The sequence below is a fragment of the Mus caroli genome, chromosome 1 (genome assembly GCF_900094665.2).
Source record: "Mus caroli chromosome 1, CAROLI_EIJ_v1.1, whole genome shotgun sequence".
NCBI lineage: Eukaryota > Metazoa > Chordata > Mammalia > Rodentia > Muridae > Mus > Mus caroli.
Genome location: NC_034570.1, coordinates 118,196,007 through 118,215,245, shown reverse-complemented (window position 1 = coordinate 118,215,245; position 19,239 = coordinate 118,196,007). Strand labels below are relative to the sequence as shown.

Sequence of the window (19,239 nt, the reverse complement as noted above, 5' to 3'; positions counted from 1 at the left end):
CCAAAAGTAAAAGTATAGATGCTAGCCAGAATGTGAAAATAACTTCATTTGTATAGGTGGCATTATGAACACTTGAACCAACTAAGCATTGGTCATATGAGCCAAGGGAAGCTTTTTACAAAGTCTAGCTTTTGATGAGAAGGGGCTCTGAGTCCAAGACTGGGTTTTCACAATCTTGTGTCTGCTCTATTGATTTGCAGTAGGGCAAGGTCTGTCACTTTGCGAGAAGGATTACAAAGAATTATAGTGCCACCCTTCCCTCTCCTTCCCTCCAGCCTTCCACTCTGTTCTGTTTCTTCCAGCCCAGTCACACATTGGCTCAGGCTGAGTTTCACAGTGCAGCAGGTTTCCCCATCGAGTGGCTGCTATCCTTTCATGGACTCAAGTAACAGAAAGCACGGGCCAATTGAATAGATTTTTGTGCCGCTGCTTCTGCCAGTGCTTATCTTGTTCTTTGACTGCTTTGTAATTGTTATTGCTTTGAAGACGCCTTTCTTTCTCATCCATGCACTCTGATTATACAGGAGACTTTTTCTTCCTCTTTTTTTTTTTTCTATTGAGGTACATTCTTATCAGGATGTTTTTCTTCCATTTCATAAATAATGGTATTATTAGACACAAGACAAAGCTCTCCCGGCCCGAGCCAAAAGAAACAATACAATGAGTATGGGCGGGGGTGGGGGTGGGAGTGGGATGGGGGGTGGTGAGCAACACTCAGCAGCTATCTCGGTTTCCTTTCTGGCTTTAATCAATGCTTGTATTCTCTTCCAACTTCCTTACCCGTCTTTAGCGGGCCCTGTTTGTGAGTTTCCTTCCTTTTTTCCCTTTCTTTCTGTGACAGTGGCGCTGGTCCTTTAATTTGTCAAGGTGTCACACTCTGAACAGGCTGACTGTATTGAGGGTAGAGACACTGTCCATGTGCCACTGTCCATGTGCCACTGTCCATGGATTTTCTTTTCCTTGTAGTCTAGTTGGGGCATTGCTTACCTTTTGGCTTTTGGTTCTTGGCTGTGCTTTAGTGCCTAACATTGTCAAAAAATGTTTGTTTCCGTTTTTGTTTTCTCCAGATGGATTAGGCACCTAGCCAAAGTCTAAGCTATCCCTTCCCTTAATGGAATACCAAGTACGTACTGCAGATCTGATAAATCTGTCTGTCACTGTGATGTCTTACTGTTGAAGGGTTCTTATATACCGCAATATGCAGAAGCAGATTCCTTTAAAGTGTGAAAATTCCTCCCAGAGCAGATCCAGGGCCCTTTGTAATCTGTGATGGCAGAAGCTGCATTCGGATCACAGCTTCCTTACCATCTAGAGGAAAATGCATCTTTCCTTTAGCCATGTAGTTATGGGAGGTGATTTCATATCAAGGCTTGAGAAGAGTTGGGAATGTCTCCATGCTGAGAAATGTAGAGAAAAAAGGAAATTCCTAAGTCTCCCCAGTATCTGGTAAAGAGGCAGATTTACAGATCAATAAAATAATGAGCTCAGGGAATAATGTATTTTAAAGGTATGCTTTATATTTTTATGTGTGTGTATGTATGTACGCATGCATCTGGATGCCTATAGAGGCCAAGAAGAGCGTCAATTTCTCAGGTACAGACTGTTTTAAACCACCGACATATGCCCTCTAAAAAAGTGACGACCATTAACTACCAAGGCATCTCTCCTGTCCCAGATTCTAGTTTTATTGGTTACCTGTATCAGTCAGAGGCCACAGGGAGCCTTCATTTGTTCATTTCTTCCTAAAGACCATCCTTGTCTTTGCGGTGTTGTCTTTGTTGTAGGACAGGATAATCCCTCTCACCATGGCTGCTTAAAAAAAAAAAAAAGATAAGGAGTTATTTATACCACAAGTAAAAGCCAAGTAAACTCTTAAATTATTTTTGTTGATAGGCATTTTCATACATGTATATAGTATAGTCTGGTTCCTCTCCCCAGCCCTCTCTTAGTTCCTTAGCATGCCTGCCACTGTCTCTACTAATCTCATCACTGTATTCATGACTCTGGGGTTGTTGTGTGTCCTGTGGTGTTGAACGGAAGGTTGTATGTATAACTATGGGTTTGGAATTGTCCAGTAGACCCTGGGAGGCTCTCTCATGGGTACACAACTGGATACTATGCCTTCCCTACTAGCAGGATGTATTAGATGTCAACAGTTCAGCAGTTGGTGGTAACAGTTAATGGGGAAGGCACTCCTGAGAGCTTTCTACTCACTGTTGAACAGTTGCTGAATAAGGCTTTTCCATGGAAGGAATGACTTGGTATCTGCTTATACAGACTGTTTATATACTTTAGATAAGACTTGCTTCTGACACAGCCCACCCTTCGTGCTACAGATAGAAGTTTTAATGAAGCCCAAATTACCCTTCTGCTTTTTGAAAATGGGCAAGGTTGCAACTCATTGAAGTGTCAACTACTATGAGATGAGTTTATGGATCAGTTATTTAACATGTTGATTGGTGGTTTCTCATATTTCTGTATACTTTCATCCAAACATCAATTATCTCTAGAAACAGAATGGATTTAACCCTGTGTGATGATTCTTGACTGATCTGTTGTCTTCTATTGTAATCACTCATGGTTTGATCAAGATGTTTATTCTCTTGGCTCATTTATTTCTTGATCTTTAAGTATTGAAATCAGTGTGTAAGATGCCTTTAGATCTTTATTCTGGTATCATTAGCTCCTAAGCTTGTTTTTAGGTGGCCCACAATATCCTTCCTTCGAGTTTCAGTGTTCTCAGCATCTACCTATTAGGACTAAGTGGTAGTCCTGAGTCTATTAAAGGCAAGTATGCAGAACACATGTTGGCAAGATGATGCAGTGTAAAAACCAACACATTAACAAATGGGCTACATAAGACCCTGACTCAAAACAAAACAAAACAAAACAAAACCTCTCTAATTATTGGTACACATAGGAGTAGTGAAGATCATTGCATCACAGAGTACACTAATAAAGAAAAGTACTTGTATCTTCTTAACCAACAACCCTTTAAGCACAGTGACTGGAAATCAGGAGATTTCATTTACTTTTTACCTAACTCAATGTGTATGATGGTTCTTCTATTCTCCATGACATATTTCTATCCCAACTCTAGTCCAAGACCAAGGTTGATCTCTGGCCTCCATACATACATATGTGTTCCTGTGTGCACATCACTCATGCACAAATGCATCTACATTCCATGCACATAAACATATACATGTACTGCACATGTATATGCACACGCACACACACACACACACACACACACACACAGCAACAGCTATCTTACAGTGTTCTTAAGTACTAATGATGACTCCTTTTGGTAAGTATTTGAGATTAATGAGGTCCTGCTGTGGGAATTGCCTCTAGGCAGAACAGTTGAGAGACAAGAAATCATCTACTTAAACCCCTCAGAATCCACAAATGCCTCCAGAAATCACACACATGTAGTTACAAGCCATTCTTTACTTCAGAGGACCAAATCTGCATGTCCCTAGTAAAGGGAGAACAAACATTGTATCTTATCATGCACCAAAAATCATAGAAGTCTTGGTAAAACCAACTGACAGACCATGGAGGTAAAAACACTTGCTTCTTAGGCACCAGTGCCCGAGTTCAATCTCCTGGAGCTGTGTGAAAAGCCAGTGTGCTGGTGTGCAGGTGTGCTGGTGTGCAGCTGCAATCCAACTCTAGACAGGCAGAGAGATGAGTCCATGGAACACTCTGGCTGGCTACTAGGCAAGTTCCAGGCCAATTGGAGACCTTACCTTAAACAAAACCTGGTAAGGCCCTGGAAAATAACCTATGCATATAGTCACATCCACAGACATGCACACGTGTGCACAAACACACACACACACCCCATACCACACACACACACACACACACCCCACACACCACACATACACACACACCACACCCATATCACACACACACACACACACACACACACACACACACACACACACACACACAGAAATTCTAGATGTCTCCAGGGCTAAGGTTACATTGTCCTATGGAGATATAGCCATAGTGTTGTTTGGCTTACCATAGTTACTTTTAGTTTCTTTAAGTACTGATTAACTGCATTGAATTATTTAGATTAAGAAACCCCTAGCTTTCCAATAATTATGATTGTGTTGTCACATGTGACTGGCTGGCTTTAGCATACTGCAACCCTTGATGTTTAAGAAGTAGATTGGATTTTTCTAAAAATACTTCCCTTCTTCTGATCCGGAGTCAATACTCCCTTGTAGAAAATATGTTGTACTTTGCTTAGAATACCTGTTAACCGAACCGAACACTGTATATGTGTCCAGGAGGAGTATCCTTTGCCAAAAATGCTTGGGTAAAAGATATTTCAGACATCGACATTTTCAGATTTTTGGAGTTTTCTCACAGACTTTACCATTTAACAGCCTCTAATCTGAAGTATTCTGGACTCAGCAGGTGATAGATGTGGGGTGTTTTGATTAGGGAGGTTTTTTTTTTTTTTGTTGGTTGTTTTTGTTTTTTATATTCAAGAGATGGGTCCCAGACAAATGAACATAGAGGGTAGATTTCTCCCTGAACTGTGTTGACTTGCTCAGGCTGTCCTAACATAGTGCATTAAACAAGAAACCTGAAACAACAGAAATTGATTGCCTTACAGTTCTACAGCCTTGAAAGCTAAGATCAAGACTGGGCTGGATGAAGTCATGGGGAGTGCTTTGGGGATGTGTTCTGTGCACTTTGCAGAGTTCCTGAAGGTTTGCTGGCAAGCTCCTCCTTCAGAGGCTTGCAGAAGCACCACCTCAGGGCACTCCCACTTCACATGGCACTTTTCCTAAGAGTGAGTGTGTGAGGAGGTGACAAAATATCCCTGTTCTGTAAGGCCTGAATTCTCACTTTATTAAGATGCGTTCTAAAGACTGTTTTACATGATCAGCTCAGTAGTCCTTCATTCCCTGTCTTTTCATAGACCAACTCTGAACCTTAGGTTAAGTCTTCAGATGGGAATTGTTATTTGTGTTGGAATGCTTCAGTCCATGACACTGACTGAATGTGCACACGCTGTCCTGTCTGGGACAGAATGCTTCAGAGCACTCAGTGCACTTTTAGTCTTCCTTGAATCCTCCTCTGAGTCGAACAGAGTATCTCCATCTCAGTAGGCAGTATACTCCAGCAGTGAATTCCCAGTATTCCCAGTCTTGCCTCTGAGACCATGGATGGCTCCCTGTGCTGGAGAAGGGAACTCTGTGTACGGACTCTTGATACTGTCCATCAGAATTTCAGTCAGTGTCCTGAAGCCTTTTCATTTCAAACCTCACAAGCCTCCTTGTCCTGAGGCTACACAGATGGTTTGAGTCTTTTCATAGACACTATCTCAGGGCCTTCAATCAAAACAGAGCCAGAATGAAATTTCAAGGCTATTGATAGTTGAAAGCCATGGCGAACTCAATTAGTTGTCACATAAGGGCTGTTTTCATGTGTGAGGAGACACCATGTGTTTTCCTGGAGAAGTCCCATTCTTTATTCAGCTACATACAACCCATCAATCTTTATATCATCAGAACTGAGGGAAGATGACTGAGCATCATGGGACACAGTTTTATTAACTTTATTTGATTTCTTTTGAGTAGAATTTCAATATTATAAAGAAATAAGACTGGAGAATGTAGGAAATTTCAAGTTTTTTTTTTTAAATTTAAACAAAAATCCTCTTGTCTACAAACAGCATTTTTCAGAAGTAAAAGTTAATTCAAGAAGCTAACAGGTTCTCCAATGTTTCATAAACTTGTATATCTCAGGGGTGAATGTGAAGTCATTGGCCAGAGTTTGCATCCCAGGGAGATCAGCACAGCAGTTAGTAACTTGTATCTCCAAGGATGTGGTGGGTTGGCTCCTGTATGGATCTTTCAGACTCATTGGTAAGAGACTTGCACTCGGCCCCAGAAAGAGATAAGGAGAGAAGGGTATTACATCTGTTCATTAGTGTTCCATACAGGTGGCCCTATTAAAGTTATCAAACACTACAGCATAAAAAAAGCACATTATTCCAGGGAAAGATAGTAGATGTACGTGAAAAGCAAAGGAGAAATTGCGTAGGGAAAAATTAACTGCATCTTTAAAGAGTGACCATTGAGCATGCTGGTGCTGCCTAGGGTGTACTGCACTCTTCTTGTGTGCCAATGTTGGCACAGTCGTTGAGCTTTGAGGCATAGGGTGTGTGTGTGTTTGTGTGTGTGTGCACATGCTCACTGTGTTGGGTGTGCACATGGGGACACAAGGATGTGTGTGCCTTCTTGTGGGAAGCCCAGATGTCAACAGTTAATATTATCATTTTATGCATATACTTTGATCGCATTTTACAGCCCCCACCCCCCTTTTTTTAAACAGGATCTCTACCTGAACCTGGGGCTCATTGATTTGGTTAGACTTACAGGCATGAGGTTCAAGGATGCTCCAGTCTCCACCCTGCCCTACCCACAGTAGTAGGATTAAAGGCAGTTTTTATATGGGTGTTGTGCCCTCACACTTAAATCATGTAGCTCTAACTCTCTAGCATCTCATATCCTTTTGGGGAGGGGAAATAGGTAAGTAGAGAGTGCTGATATCATAGATGATTCAGTGGAGAACTGGGTGAATCAATGGAAGTGTAGGTTTTATTTGCATTTGAGTTCTCAGAAATGTAAGGACTGTTTTGAGGATGACTATTATGGTATAAGGAGGTGTACATGTTTTGTGTGTGTGTGTGTGTGTGTGTGTGTACATGGAAGCTAGAGGAGCTATCATTTCTCAGGCACTATCTACCTTGTCTTTTTTTTTTTTTTTTAATTGTCTCTTGCTGGCTTTCAGCTTGCAGAGTTGGCTTTGCTGGCTGGAGAGTGAGCTCCAGGTATCTACTTTTCTCTGTTTCCAGAGCTAGTGTTTATAAGTATGGGTTCCCACAACCAGTTTTGTTTAGGTGGGTTCTGGAGATCAAACGCAGGCCCTCATGTACCAACCGAGCTATCTCAGCAGCTCCAAAGAGCACTTGCCATATTTGTTACCATTAAAAGGCGAGCTACTAAATTGTAGATTCCTGGTTTTTTGTTTTAATTTGTCTATGCATGTCAACACATAAAACTCTTTTGGAGGAATCATTTCTTGATTTGTGAGGAAAAGAGGCCACAACTTTACTAGCAAACATAATGCCATTAGATACTTGCTACTTAAAATCTGTCTATTGAAATCAACCTGTTGAGTGACTCAGTGACTGGTACACAATGTTTGTAAAAGTCTACAGATTTTTAATAACTCCCAGATCACTGACTTTTATGTAGCATAAATGTAAACGGACTCTCCCAACATGGAATGAAAGAGTGATTTATGGTGCTTTGAAGAATTTAGGATGTAAAAAAAAAAAAAAAAGAAAAAGTAGGTGTAGAGTTCTCTTTAGTCTGTGCTGTGCCATATAAAAGTTTGTTTAAAATCTGTTTTCTGCTTCCATATCTGGAGAGATGCATAATGTGATGAAGCACCGGGGAAAAGCTAATTAATTTAGCCTTGACTCAGGGAAAGCTGCCGCTGGTCTCCCCATCTGCCCTAGCGACAGGTGCGCCTGCCTCTTGGCATTGTCCTGCCCTCTGCAGCGGGTTACTCCCCAGGATGTCTGTGTGTGGAGATAATGGTTCTTGGACTCCTCGGGAGAGCAAACCTGTTCTCTCTGCACACATACCAGATCGCCACCGGGCTCCTATTCTTGGGGCTTCTATTCTTGGGACTCTGCTAGAGGCAGGGCTGGCTGATGATGAATTGAACTGTTTTCCCCCCCAAGATTTTAGAGCATAACACCCTGCCTCAAGGCACAGATGAAAACAGTCATCTATCTAATTTCCCTCTAGGCATTTGGCAGTGTCTTCATGGGGAAAACTAGGAAGAAGTGTTGATTGAAACAAAGCCACGGCTGAGCATGTGTGCATGTGTGGGATAGGATTTGCATTTTTCTTCTACTCTACAGGGTACGTTGGCACTTGGAACATGGTGGTACTGGTGTTAATAGTGCTAGTGGTGTGTGTGCCTGTGTGTGTGTGTGGGGGGGGGTGGGTGTGAATGTGTGTCTCTCACAGGTTAACCCCAGCTGTTTTTCCACCTTGGTTTTTTTGAGACAGGCTCTCTCACTGACCTGGGATTCCTGAAGCAAGCTAGACCAGTGAGTCCTAGGTGTTCACCTGATCCATATCCCCCGCAGAGGGTTCACAAATGCATACTACCATATTTAGCTCTAGTGGAGTCTGGTTTTGAACTCAGAGCCTCAGACTTATGTAGCCAGCACTTTACCAACTGAGCCATGTTCCCAGCCTTGGTGTCTTCTTGATAATATCTATTAATTATCTCTGATTGGTTTGTGTTAAATTGCTCTAGAGTGAATAGCATCCTTGGAAATGTCTACTCATTCCCATAGAGACAGTGCTCACAGGAGTGGCTGGTATGAAGGTGCTGATGCTAAAGAGTTTGATATTACATTAATGTATATTCATTGGTATTTCGTGTTTTGGACAAAATGGTATTTAAACTGCTAAGAAAAGGGGTATGAGAATAGTTTTTCCAGCCTGTGTGAACCTCTTGCATGTTGCCTTGCAAGCATAAAGACCTGAATTCAGATTCCAGAAGCCAGCTGTTGTACTGGACACTTGTAATCTCAGCTCATAGTGGTCAGTGGTCATCCACAATCCTAGTGGACTTGGCAAATCTTCAGCTTCAGTGAGAGAGCATATCTCAAAGAGTGCAGTACCACTGTTGTACCATTGGGTGTCTTGCTGGAAGGGTCATTGCTATATTTTGTGGGCTGCACAAGACTACTGATTGCTTTTTCCTCTTGTCAGCTAGCAAAAAACACATTATGGTACTATGCGAGCTAGTCCTCAATAAGAAGGTTTCCAAGCCAGTTCCAGCTCAATTCCTGAAATTCCTCACTCTGAAGAACGTGGTGTCTTCAGCAGTAGAATTCTTACCTTCAAGTCCTGGGAAGCAACCTATGGCTATAGGAATAGGCTCTATTGTTTGGGGGAGTTTCTTCCTCCCTAGAGCCCTGTGCAGTCTGTGTAGCACAGGAGGAGTTGGTTGGTGGTAAGCAGAGGGTGGAAATAACGTCAACAGAGTAAATCATGTATGAAAAAGAAAAATAGAAGAATAAGTTATGTGATATCTGAGGTTGTTCTGTTTTCTAAATGTTCAAGAACATGCAAACACATTGAACACACACACATACACACACACACACCCTAAATATACACACATTCACATTGAATACACACAGAAACACAATATTGAATATGCACACATACACTGAATACACGCACACACTCTCACAGGCTCACATGCTTAAACATAAAGGTTACATGCACACAAAGATAGATGCATATACACAGGCATAAGTAATGATTTTAACTAAATGTGTGTATATTTATCTATATGTCCCCGTTCTATGAATTTAGTGAAAGGTAATAATGGTCATGTTTAAGCTCTTGGCTAGGGAGAGACGGGGTGTTTGTCCTGTTTGCACACACATTGCGTGCTTTCATATGACGCTTGGGCATTACTTCATGTTAGTGGTGTTTAGAAGGTCTTGGGGCTCTTTGACCATTCTGAGGATATATGGGGTTAAACTTCTTATGTAGCAATGCAGTGGTAGCATTTGCCATTTTTATTCTGTCATGGGAGTGGCTTGCCAGAGGCTACCCCCATGTGACATCACAGCATTGCAGAAGCAGAGATGGGAGCCTACGGTTCCTGCCCTTATTCGCCAAGCATGAACGGTATTTGCTAAAGGATGAAACTGTGCCACTCATGTTATTTTTTTGTTTTAAAAATTGCTCTTTATTGGTACTGGAGAGAGGGTTGATGGCTAGAAACTTGTGCTGTTTTTGCAGAGCTCCTGAGTCCAGCTCCTAGCACTCATATTGTGGGGACTCATGAGAGCCTGTCACTCCAGCTCTAAGAGACTTGACACCCGCTGGTTTATGTCAAGACCCACATGTGCATCTACATAGCTGCAAACAGACATTCAAATGAAAACAAGCCTTACAACATCTCTGCATACATCTAACAATTATATGTATGTTTATCCTATACTATAATTATAATTTTTATTGATTTAGTTTGAGACAGAGTCTCAGCATATATTCTTCCTGCTCAGTAGGTGTAGGAGTTGTGGGTCCCTCTTAGAGAAGCTAATGACTAGTAATTCTGGAATCAACTCTGGTGCACAAGAAGGCTCTGTGGAACTCCAAGTCTGTTCTCCAATCTTCACACACTGAACACAGCCCCCTATTTCTGGGCACCTTTTCTTTGGGAAGTATTTTCACAGTACAGGAGCCTTGTGGGTATTTTCAAATTTTACAAATTTCCGTGGTTTCATTGGGGGCAGGGGCACGCATTCTTGCCTGGGCTTTCTTGCAGATCTGCCAGCAGTGTTCTCAAGACCCATGGCTCACATTAAAGGAGAATTCATCTCCCTCTATTACTGGTTTTGGGTTGGGGCCAGAGGAAGATGTTGGGTATCCTCCTCTATCACTGTCCTTTTTATTCTTGTCACACAGGGTCTTTCAGTGAACCTAGAGCCAGGTTGGTGGTCCTCAAGCCCCACCAATCCTCCCATCTCTGCTCCGCACAGCAGTGGGGTGACAGGCACATGTGTGTGTGGCCATGCCTGGCTTTTAATGGATGTTACAGATTGGAACATGGGTCCTTGTGGTTGCATAGCAAGGCCTCTTCCCAGTGTACCATCTCCCCTGGAGTTATAGTAAAGGACTTTAGCAACCTGAGACTAATTCTCCCTTTGGGTTTAAAGTGTGTTATGAAGAGAGGATCTATTTCTTCCTGAGTTCCAAATTCCGTTTCACTGAACTGGAAGGGAAGTGGGCACGATGTCTGATTTGTTGTGTGTTTTTGATATCCTGCTTTGTCCCTGTTCTGGAGATAAGGATCCATGGCTTTTGATCACACATCCGCAGGCATTGCTTTTGTAATCATAAACTCAGTACCAGCTTCATAATGAGCTCCCGACTTTGCAGCAGAACAAAATAGGGACGCATCATGCAATTGCAGTTGCCTCTTGTCAGCAGGAGAACTAAACCCTTCAGACGGGAGCGTGAATGTACATTTGCTCTGGGGGGCTTGAAAGGCAAGCATTCTTTGTTTATTTATTTAATATTATGTTTTTTTTTCCTTTTTACACAAAACCATTTGTAAGAACTTTCAATTAGCATGAAAAAGAAGCCGGTCCCAACTGGCTTCACAGTCGTTTTGCACCTACAGTTTGGAAGACATGGTGTGCCAGGGTGTCTAGGGCCAACTAGATTATTGATGAAAGCGACTGGGCTATTTGTTTCTGGAACCCTGATTGAGTCTGTGACTCAGTCCCACAAACGTCACTGTATAGGAAAAGGGAAGACACAGCACGGATGCTGCCACCTCCTCTGCAGCTGGATCACTTTCTGTGTTGTCATCATGACATTATTTCATGGAGCGAACAGGATTTAGTATTCTTGTGGCAGTCATCTTTTTGGTGCTTCTCATTCTAATTTTTTCATTATGTTCTAAATTAATGTATTAATTAATTATAACAGCACTATTCAAGGCCGAATCTGCATTCTAACTTTGCCTATCTGGAGTAACTTCCCCTTTTTCCTCTCTGGAGTAACTTCTCCTAGAGTTGATATTTGCCTACAAATTGAGTCCCAACCTTTGATTTCAGCAATGGTTGCTATAACGTATGAGTGCTTCTAAGTACCTGCAAACACATAGGTTATTTTGATGCAGCCCTCCTTCTTTTATGTATTTACTTAAGAAGAGAAAAGGATGTCCCCTGTCCTGTTCTATTACTGTCTGCCATAATTGCTTGAGACAAGGTCTGTCACTGAACTGGGATCTAGGATGGCAGCCAGCAAGGCCCAGGGATCTTTCTGCCTCTGCCCCCTATGGAACTGACATTTCAGACCTGTGTATAACAACGCTAGAGATTTGAACTCAGGTCCTCATGCTTGTGCCTTATCCACTGAGCCATCTCTCCAGACCTACACCACTGGTTTCTTCTGTGGGGACATTATTCTGGATTGGATTTGTTGGACCTGATTGTCAGGGCTTCTTTTTTTTTTAAGTAACATTTTAATTAATTCTTCAAGCATTTTTTATGTGTATTCAAGGTAGTTTATCATATTCATTCTCCAATTCCTCCCCTGACTTGTCCATCCCAGGTCTACTCCCCCACCAGCTCCTGTCTCCACTTTTGACTCCTTTCTAAAGTTAGTACAGCAGTCAGACTTCATCAGAGAAGTCTCTTGGTGAAGGAAGTGCTGGTCACTGCAAAAATTCAAACTGGTCACAGCACAGAGAGTGAGTGTCAGTGGGGTACTGAGCACAGTGGGACCTCTCTCTTTCTCCCTCCCTCCCTCAACATCCCTCCCTCCCCATCCCTTTCTCTCTCTTTCTCACACACACTCTGTCTTTGTCACATACATACTCTCTTACACATACGTGTTGCCTCTCTGTCTCCCCTGCCCCCCATCCCTACTGCCTTTCGAAGATCATTGTAGAAGAGGGGAAAGAAAATTATTATAGTCAGGGGTCAGGGAAGGTCAGAACAAAATGGGGGTTTCTGGGTAAGAAATACAAAACATAAGCCAGTTAATGTTGCAGCAAGCTGGAGGGAGGGGCATACTGAAGTGACAGTGGATGGCTTCTGGGTCCCATGGCACCACCCCTGGCTTTCTCCATGTGTTGTAGAATCCAATTCAGATCCTCACGCTTGCAAGGCAAGCACTTCATTGACCTACTTAGCCTAGAAAGTTGGTTTTGTTTCTTTGGTTTTGTTGTCATGTGTCTCACAGCCATTGGAGGCAGGAAATTCTTCAACTCACCAACCTGGGGATGGAGCATCCCCCGCCCCCAACGCCCCCAACACCCCCAATGCCTGTGAGTGATCACAGCTGTAGTGGAGGAGGGATGAAGTGCCATTCAAACACTTCATCTCACTAGGAGGAGAGGGATTTGAGGGCAGTCATCACTAAGACTGGGAGCTGGGTAGCTGCTGCTAATTACCTCTCTGTCAGCTGTTCACATTTTTAAAAACTGAAAAGCTGCTCAAAATGCATGTATTATCATAGGCATTCTTAACATTTTAGTGACTATTCTATATATTGGAAGTGCAATTAGTTGTGAAGAATATGAAATGAATCCCATTATGAAGTGCAGACACTAAACCTGATTTAACATGTATTTAATTATTGTGTGTGTATGTTTAAGTGGAATCCAGAGACTGGGGTTTCAGGGGTCATTTCTCTCTTTCCCAATGTGGGTCCCACAGGTACCAAATCAATCTCAGGCCCCCAGGTTTCCAAAGCAAGCACCTTTACCTCCTGGCTCATCTCACGGACTCAGGATCTGGACCTAAAATCTTTATTTTAAAAAATTTCTTAGACCTTAAAAAACAATGGGCAGAGTCTTTAGTTTAGACTTTGATGTAAGGAAACCCAACATTTGATCCTATCGTGTCCCAGTTCAGAGCTCAGTGGTTCACTTAGCTGTGTTCACCTTCAGTTTCCTCCACTCTGTATATGATAAATAATATATAATATACAATATATGTATATAATATTGTATATATGTATACACACATATTCTAAATAGAATGAGCAGCTCTCAGGCTCATAGGAGAACAGGCAACATTTCAAGAATGGTGTGGAGTTATGTTTTGTTTGCTTTTAAAATTCAGCTTGCCTATAGAGGGAAAGAGCAAACAATTAAAAATCTATAAGCAAAGTCAATTCTGAAGTACTAATGAAATAGCCTCAGCAACGTAAGTGACAAAGGATATATGCAGATGAGGTTAGTGGAACACTGCTTAACCTAGCATTCAATATGTATTCCTCTATTATGAATTCCCAAACAAAAGAGCCAGTGCTGTGATGCTGGGCAGAGACGATGCCCCAGTGACCAATTACTTTAAATATTTAATACTAAGTATGGTGGAGGGAAAGAGGGAAGGAGAGGATGGATCTCTCATACTTCCCAGCCATTTGGGGGTACCTCAGCCCTGAGAACGGTCACCTGATCACATGCTTTTGCCTCTACAGGGAGAAGCTGGCTGTGGCCAGGCTGCAGAGAGAAGTTGCCCAAAGGACAAGCCAAGGGGCCATGGTGAGTTTTGGCTCTTCTCCCTTCCTGTCATTCTCCTGTCCTGAGAGCTCTGGCTCCAAAACCATTCAGTACCAGCAAAGCCAAATATTTGCTTGTAGCCAACTCCATGATCATATCTTTGTAAATGATGTATTTATTTCAGTTTAGATAGCTTTGCCATGAAAGGTCAGAGAGACACAGACAGATGGGCAGACCCCGAGTCCAGATTTGAAAGAATACTCAAATGTTCAAAGGGTGGAGGGCTATACTTTGAGAATCTGGATTGGATGGTCAGGCCAAGTCTGTAAACATACAAATTTAGATTTTTACATAAGGACAACTGAATAGAACTCAAACTTCTCTGTTATTCAAAGGTAAACCAAATGCATTACAGAAAGAACCCCTGTGTGTTTCCTAATGTAATTGCCCTTCATTCTCTCCCTGCCCAGGACCTACAAGGTATTTCACCCTGTCCTTTCCAGCTTGACTTCTTAGGAAAACTGATGTTTCCTTGTATTTCTGAATGATATCCCCCAAAAAATCAATATGTAATTTTTTGGTCCATCTAAACTTCATTTTATAGACCATTTTCTTTGCCTGAGTATCTGCTGGGGTGCCACTGTGACAGCCGAGGTGACTGTCTGGGTGCCCAGGGACCCTGTGCGTGTGAATTAAATGCTGTTGTGATTTCTGAGAAGAAACTAGCACACCGATCTTGCTTTGCCCCGTGTGTGGCAGGCGTGTGAATTTTCAGTAGAAGACGCTATTCTCTATGAAAAGGTAGTGGGGTATTTGCAGCCCCCCAAAAGCTGCTTCCATTTGATCCCATGAGAGCTAAGTGACAGTTCATCCATGAAGAAGAGGAAGAAGTTCATTAGAGTCACTGGTCCCTTGCTTCTCTTGATGGAGAATGTAAGAGACTAGGCCTACAGGCTAGATGCTGAATGAAACTGAAGTTCCCAGGGGACCAGAAACATACTGACATAGTTTTGGAAAGGCATATCATGCTGTTGTGCTAGGAGTCAAAACACAAGAGAGAATCAGCAAATGTTGAAACAATTTGAGGCAGCCACCCCCAGGTATCTTTGGGCAAGGTTAGGAAAGCAAGTTGGAAAACCATAGAAGTGTGAGTGGTAAGCTGTGCCTTCTGTAGTGGGATAGCTCACTACTGTGTAGACAGCCCTGGAGGGCAGAGAACAAGCCTGGCTGTCATTCCTTAAATAGCTTTTACCTTGTGTTGTGAGATAGGGTTGGTCGTTCACTGGCCTGGAGCTCACCAAATAGGCTGGGTTGGCCAATCAGCAAGCTCCAGGGATCTGCCTGTCCAACCTCCCAACCACTGGGCTTATAAACACATCTCACCGTGTCTGAGTTTTTAGATGGATTCTGGAATAGAACTCCCAGGTAGGTCCTCATGGCTACATAGCAAGCATTAACCACAGGAGCTTCCTCTTACTCCAAGAGAGTTTCACTTGTAATAAACTCTACATTTTGGAATATCATTCGATCTACACAAACTGTACATCTGAAGCCCTTCATCCACCTCCCCCTAATATCAACAACTTGTATGGCTATGGTACTATCACCCTAACAGAGAGATCAACTTTATTGATTTACTGTAAATCAAATCCCAGACTTTACTAAGCTATCACCATGACCCATCTGTGATCTACAATCCAATGTAGGACTCTACATTTCATGGAGAAAAGTTCCTTGTTAATAGCAGGCTTGAACCTATGTGTGCAGATTGAACCATACACATACATGGAATGTGAACCCCAACTTGGGGGAAAGGCCTGTCTGGATATATATCCCAGTAACTATTGTTTACTGTATGTATCCAAGGGAACAGCTTGATCTGAGATTTTTTGTTCCATTAAGGAATGTTTTGGGAGACTAACTTCCAGTATCTTGGGTACTTTTTTTCCTAGTTGCTCAGGGAAACACACTTAATTGGTTTACAGTTCTCTTTAGTTATTTTCCCCAGTTTGTCTTCCTTCTGACAGATTATATAACCTATGCCCTATTCTGCTGGTTCACTGTATCCTGCCTTTGAGTCTTCAGTGCACCTCAGTTTTTGTTAATACATAAAGAGGATCTACCTGAACAGTAGAAAGACACCATTCTTATTATCCTGTAGAATACCTCAATTTCCATTAGACATGTTTTGGTGTAAGGTAAAAATCTCATATATAAATGTGTTTATTTATATGTGTGCTATGAAACTGGAAAGGAGATCATGATGGAGGAAAGAAGAGAGCTGATAGGGCAGGGAAGTGAGACCGTGTGGTAAGGAAGTAGAAGGAATTGTGATCTCAGGAATAAAGGGAGGGAGCCAGCCAGAATGGGGCACCAGCATCGGGGAGGGTGGTGGGGAAAGGAAATGATAAAAGAAAGATAATGACATAGTATGGGAAAGCTGAAGCTCTACCACTTTCCTCAGTTGTGAATGAAGGCTACACAAAACATTTATAAAGAATATTAGGGGGCTAGAGAGATAGCTCACTTATTAAATTGTTGCGGTCCAAGCTGAAGGACATGGGTTTGATCCTCAAGACCCACACATGCTGGGTGTGCTTGTGCATACCAGAATTGAAACTCTGAGGAGGTGGAGACAGGAGGATTGTTGAGTTACAGGGACAGGCCATTCTAGCCCACTTGACCAATTCAGGTTCATTAAGAGACTCTGTGTCAAAAATAGGTGGCAAACTCAAGAGGGCTTAGCCGATGAAGGTGCTTGCCACCGATTGTGACAACCTGAGTTTATCCTCAGAGCACACATTGTCTAAGGAGATCATGGCCTCCTCCAACCATGCACTGTGGTGGCATACAAAGCATCAATAATAAATGTAGTCATGGAAAGTTCTGGTGACTGATCTCTTGCCAACATTGAAGACGGTTGTCATTGTAGCTGTTGGCGTTAATGTGATAGTGGCTCCCTGTGATTTGCCTCTCCTTTCCTTTATGATAAAGATGTTGCCCGCTTACAAGCCACTTGATAAGAACTTACACATCTGGTAGATTGTTTTGCCTATTTGAAGGAGTAACAACTGACATTTCTCTTTGTCCAGTTGTGTATATTGATATTTTTTTCAGTACATGCCTAATCACAATATGCATGGCCAGTTTCCCTCCACCCTTTCATGTGCCTTTAAAGAATGGTACCTTTGGTAGACTGAAAACATTTTAATATTGATTTTTTAAAACAATATCAGTAGTTTCTGTACTTGAAGAACTTTTGCCTATTTTATGTTTATAAACATGACATTGTCTTTTCCTATGCATGGAAAAGGATGTGCTTAGGCCAGCGATCCACAGGTGTTTAAATGTTGTCTGTGATAATGTGTGACAGACATTCACTTTTAACAGTATCAATACCCACATGTGACAGTTAAAAAATGGTCTTCCTTTGAATTTCCATGTCAAAATTTGCTGAAAACCATTTCCTCCTATACATACAAATCTATACCTAACTTTGCCTTTTAAAATTATTTTCAAAATATGTATTTTATATGTGTGTGTGTATCCCTGGAACTGCGTTACAGGTGGTTATGAGCCACGAGGTCCTCTGCAAAAGTAGCAAGCGCTCTTGATGGCTGAGCCATCTCTCTAGCCCTGACTTTGAATTTTGTCCCTTTTATCTATTTCTTTCTCCCTTGAAACCCCTGGACTCTTTGATTACTGTGACTGCCTCATAAGACTGAAAATCAGGCAGTGTGGGCCTCCTGATGTTGTTGCTTCCTTGAATGGAGTCAGCTAGGCAGTTTCATGAAGAAATGCCCTGTACCTTACTAAGAATACTATTGAGTATTTAGATGACTATGGGCAGGAGTGACATCTGTTTTCAGTATCAGAGCTTTCTTTCAATATTTAAGGCATTGACTCTTAGTTTTGTTTTAATCCTAAATCCTAAAGAAAAAGTCGACTTCTTTTTTTAAGGCTGCCAGTTAAACACAGTAAATGTCGACCATAGGTTCTGACCCTGCATGTGAGTCATGGTCTTCTTTTGAATTCACCTTCCTTGACATTAAGTTCTGTGGACCTGTGTGGGTTTAGGCACATGCCACTATGAGACCTGGGCTCAGGTCTTACAAACTCTGGATGCCATTGCATCAGACCTGAGCCTGGAAAGTCATGGCAGCACCATAGGGCTGCTCTTTAGCTCTTCCTTCCCTAGGTAGCTTGGACACATTTTAATCATTCCCTGGAGTGTCCTTTGTGTCCTAATTCTTTTTGCAGAAGCCTGGAACTTTAATTCCCTTATCTTTCCTAAAGATAAGGGAACAAACTGGGGCGAGATAGGCAGAAGCCAGAGGCAGCAGGGAGTAGCAGGAATTGGCCTCCCCACCTCTGGAAGGAAAGCAGGTCCCTGCCAAAACCACTGTTTTCAATTAGATAAAAATTCGTTTGATTTACCCTACACCATGTTTGCTGACCCTGCCCTTTGTGGCTCAATGGTGTGTAAATGGAGCTATACAGCCTTAAATGAGATATCAAGTTCAAATCTAGAGTAATTGTCTTCAGACCATTTCCATCAGAGTTAATGCTAGAATACTACTTTCATTGATTTTAGGGGGCAGTGTTGTGTCATACATTTTCCCCCCTGGGGAGACACAACAGAACACACACACACACACACCAGATAGTGAGCCCACATTCCAAAGTATGGATATCACCAAAGTCCCTTATGGGATTAATTGCAGGAATATGGATGAAGTGTTTCTACAGCTAACCCTGTGTAACCAAAACTTACCTCAGCAGAGGTGATAGCACACAAAGGTTAGGCACCTGGAACACACTGAAGAACCTACAGGCAGCTTAATGAGATGGAGAACATTCCTTTCAGGTGAGTCAGTTGGCCTAAGCTCCATCCAAGGACTTTGGGTTGATTCTGAGCCATCTTTGTAGTCTGGCTTGTGTGAAAATGGCTTTCAGCGTCTCTACTGTTACCTGTTGAAGGGAAGGGGCTAGTGAATCTTATCAGTTTCAGGAACTTCCTGAAGCTATTTTGAGTTGTTTATGTCCTAAGAGAATTTCCTGTGAGATGGAATGTTTCAATCTGAGCTGAAACTGCTACACAATAGGCAGAGAAGAGCCCAGGTTAGGTTTCAT

At 42.3% G+C, this 19,239-nt stretch overlaps 1 protein-coding gene across 1 annotated transcript in view; it reads left to right on the top strand.

The window, feature by feature from the left end:
- Positions 1–19,239, top strand: part of Nckap5 (NCK associated protein 5) — an 805,148-nt gene that overhangs the window by 271,278 nt on the left and 514,631 nt on the right. Inside the window, 1 exon segment of the mRNA XM_029471137.1 lies at positions 14,085–14,148. Coding sequence (XP_029326997.1) covers positions 14,085–14,148 — 64 coding nt within the window.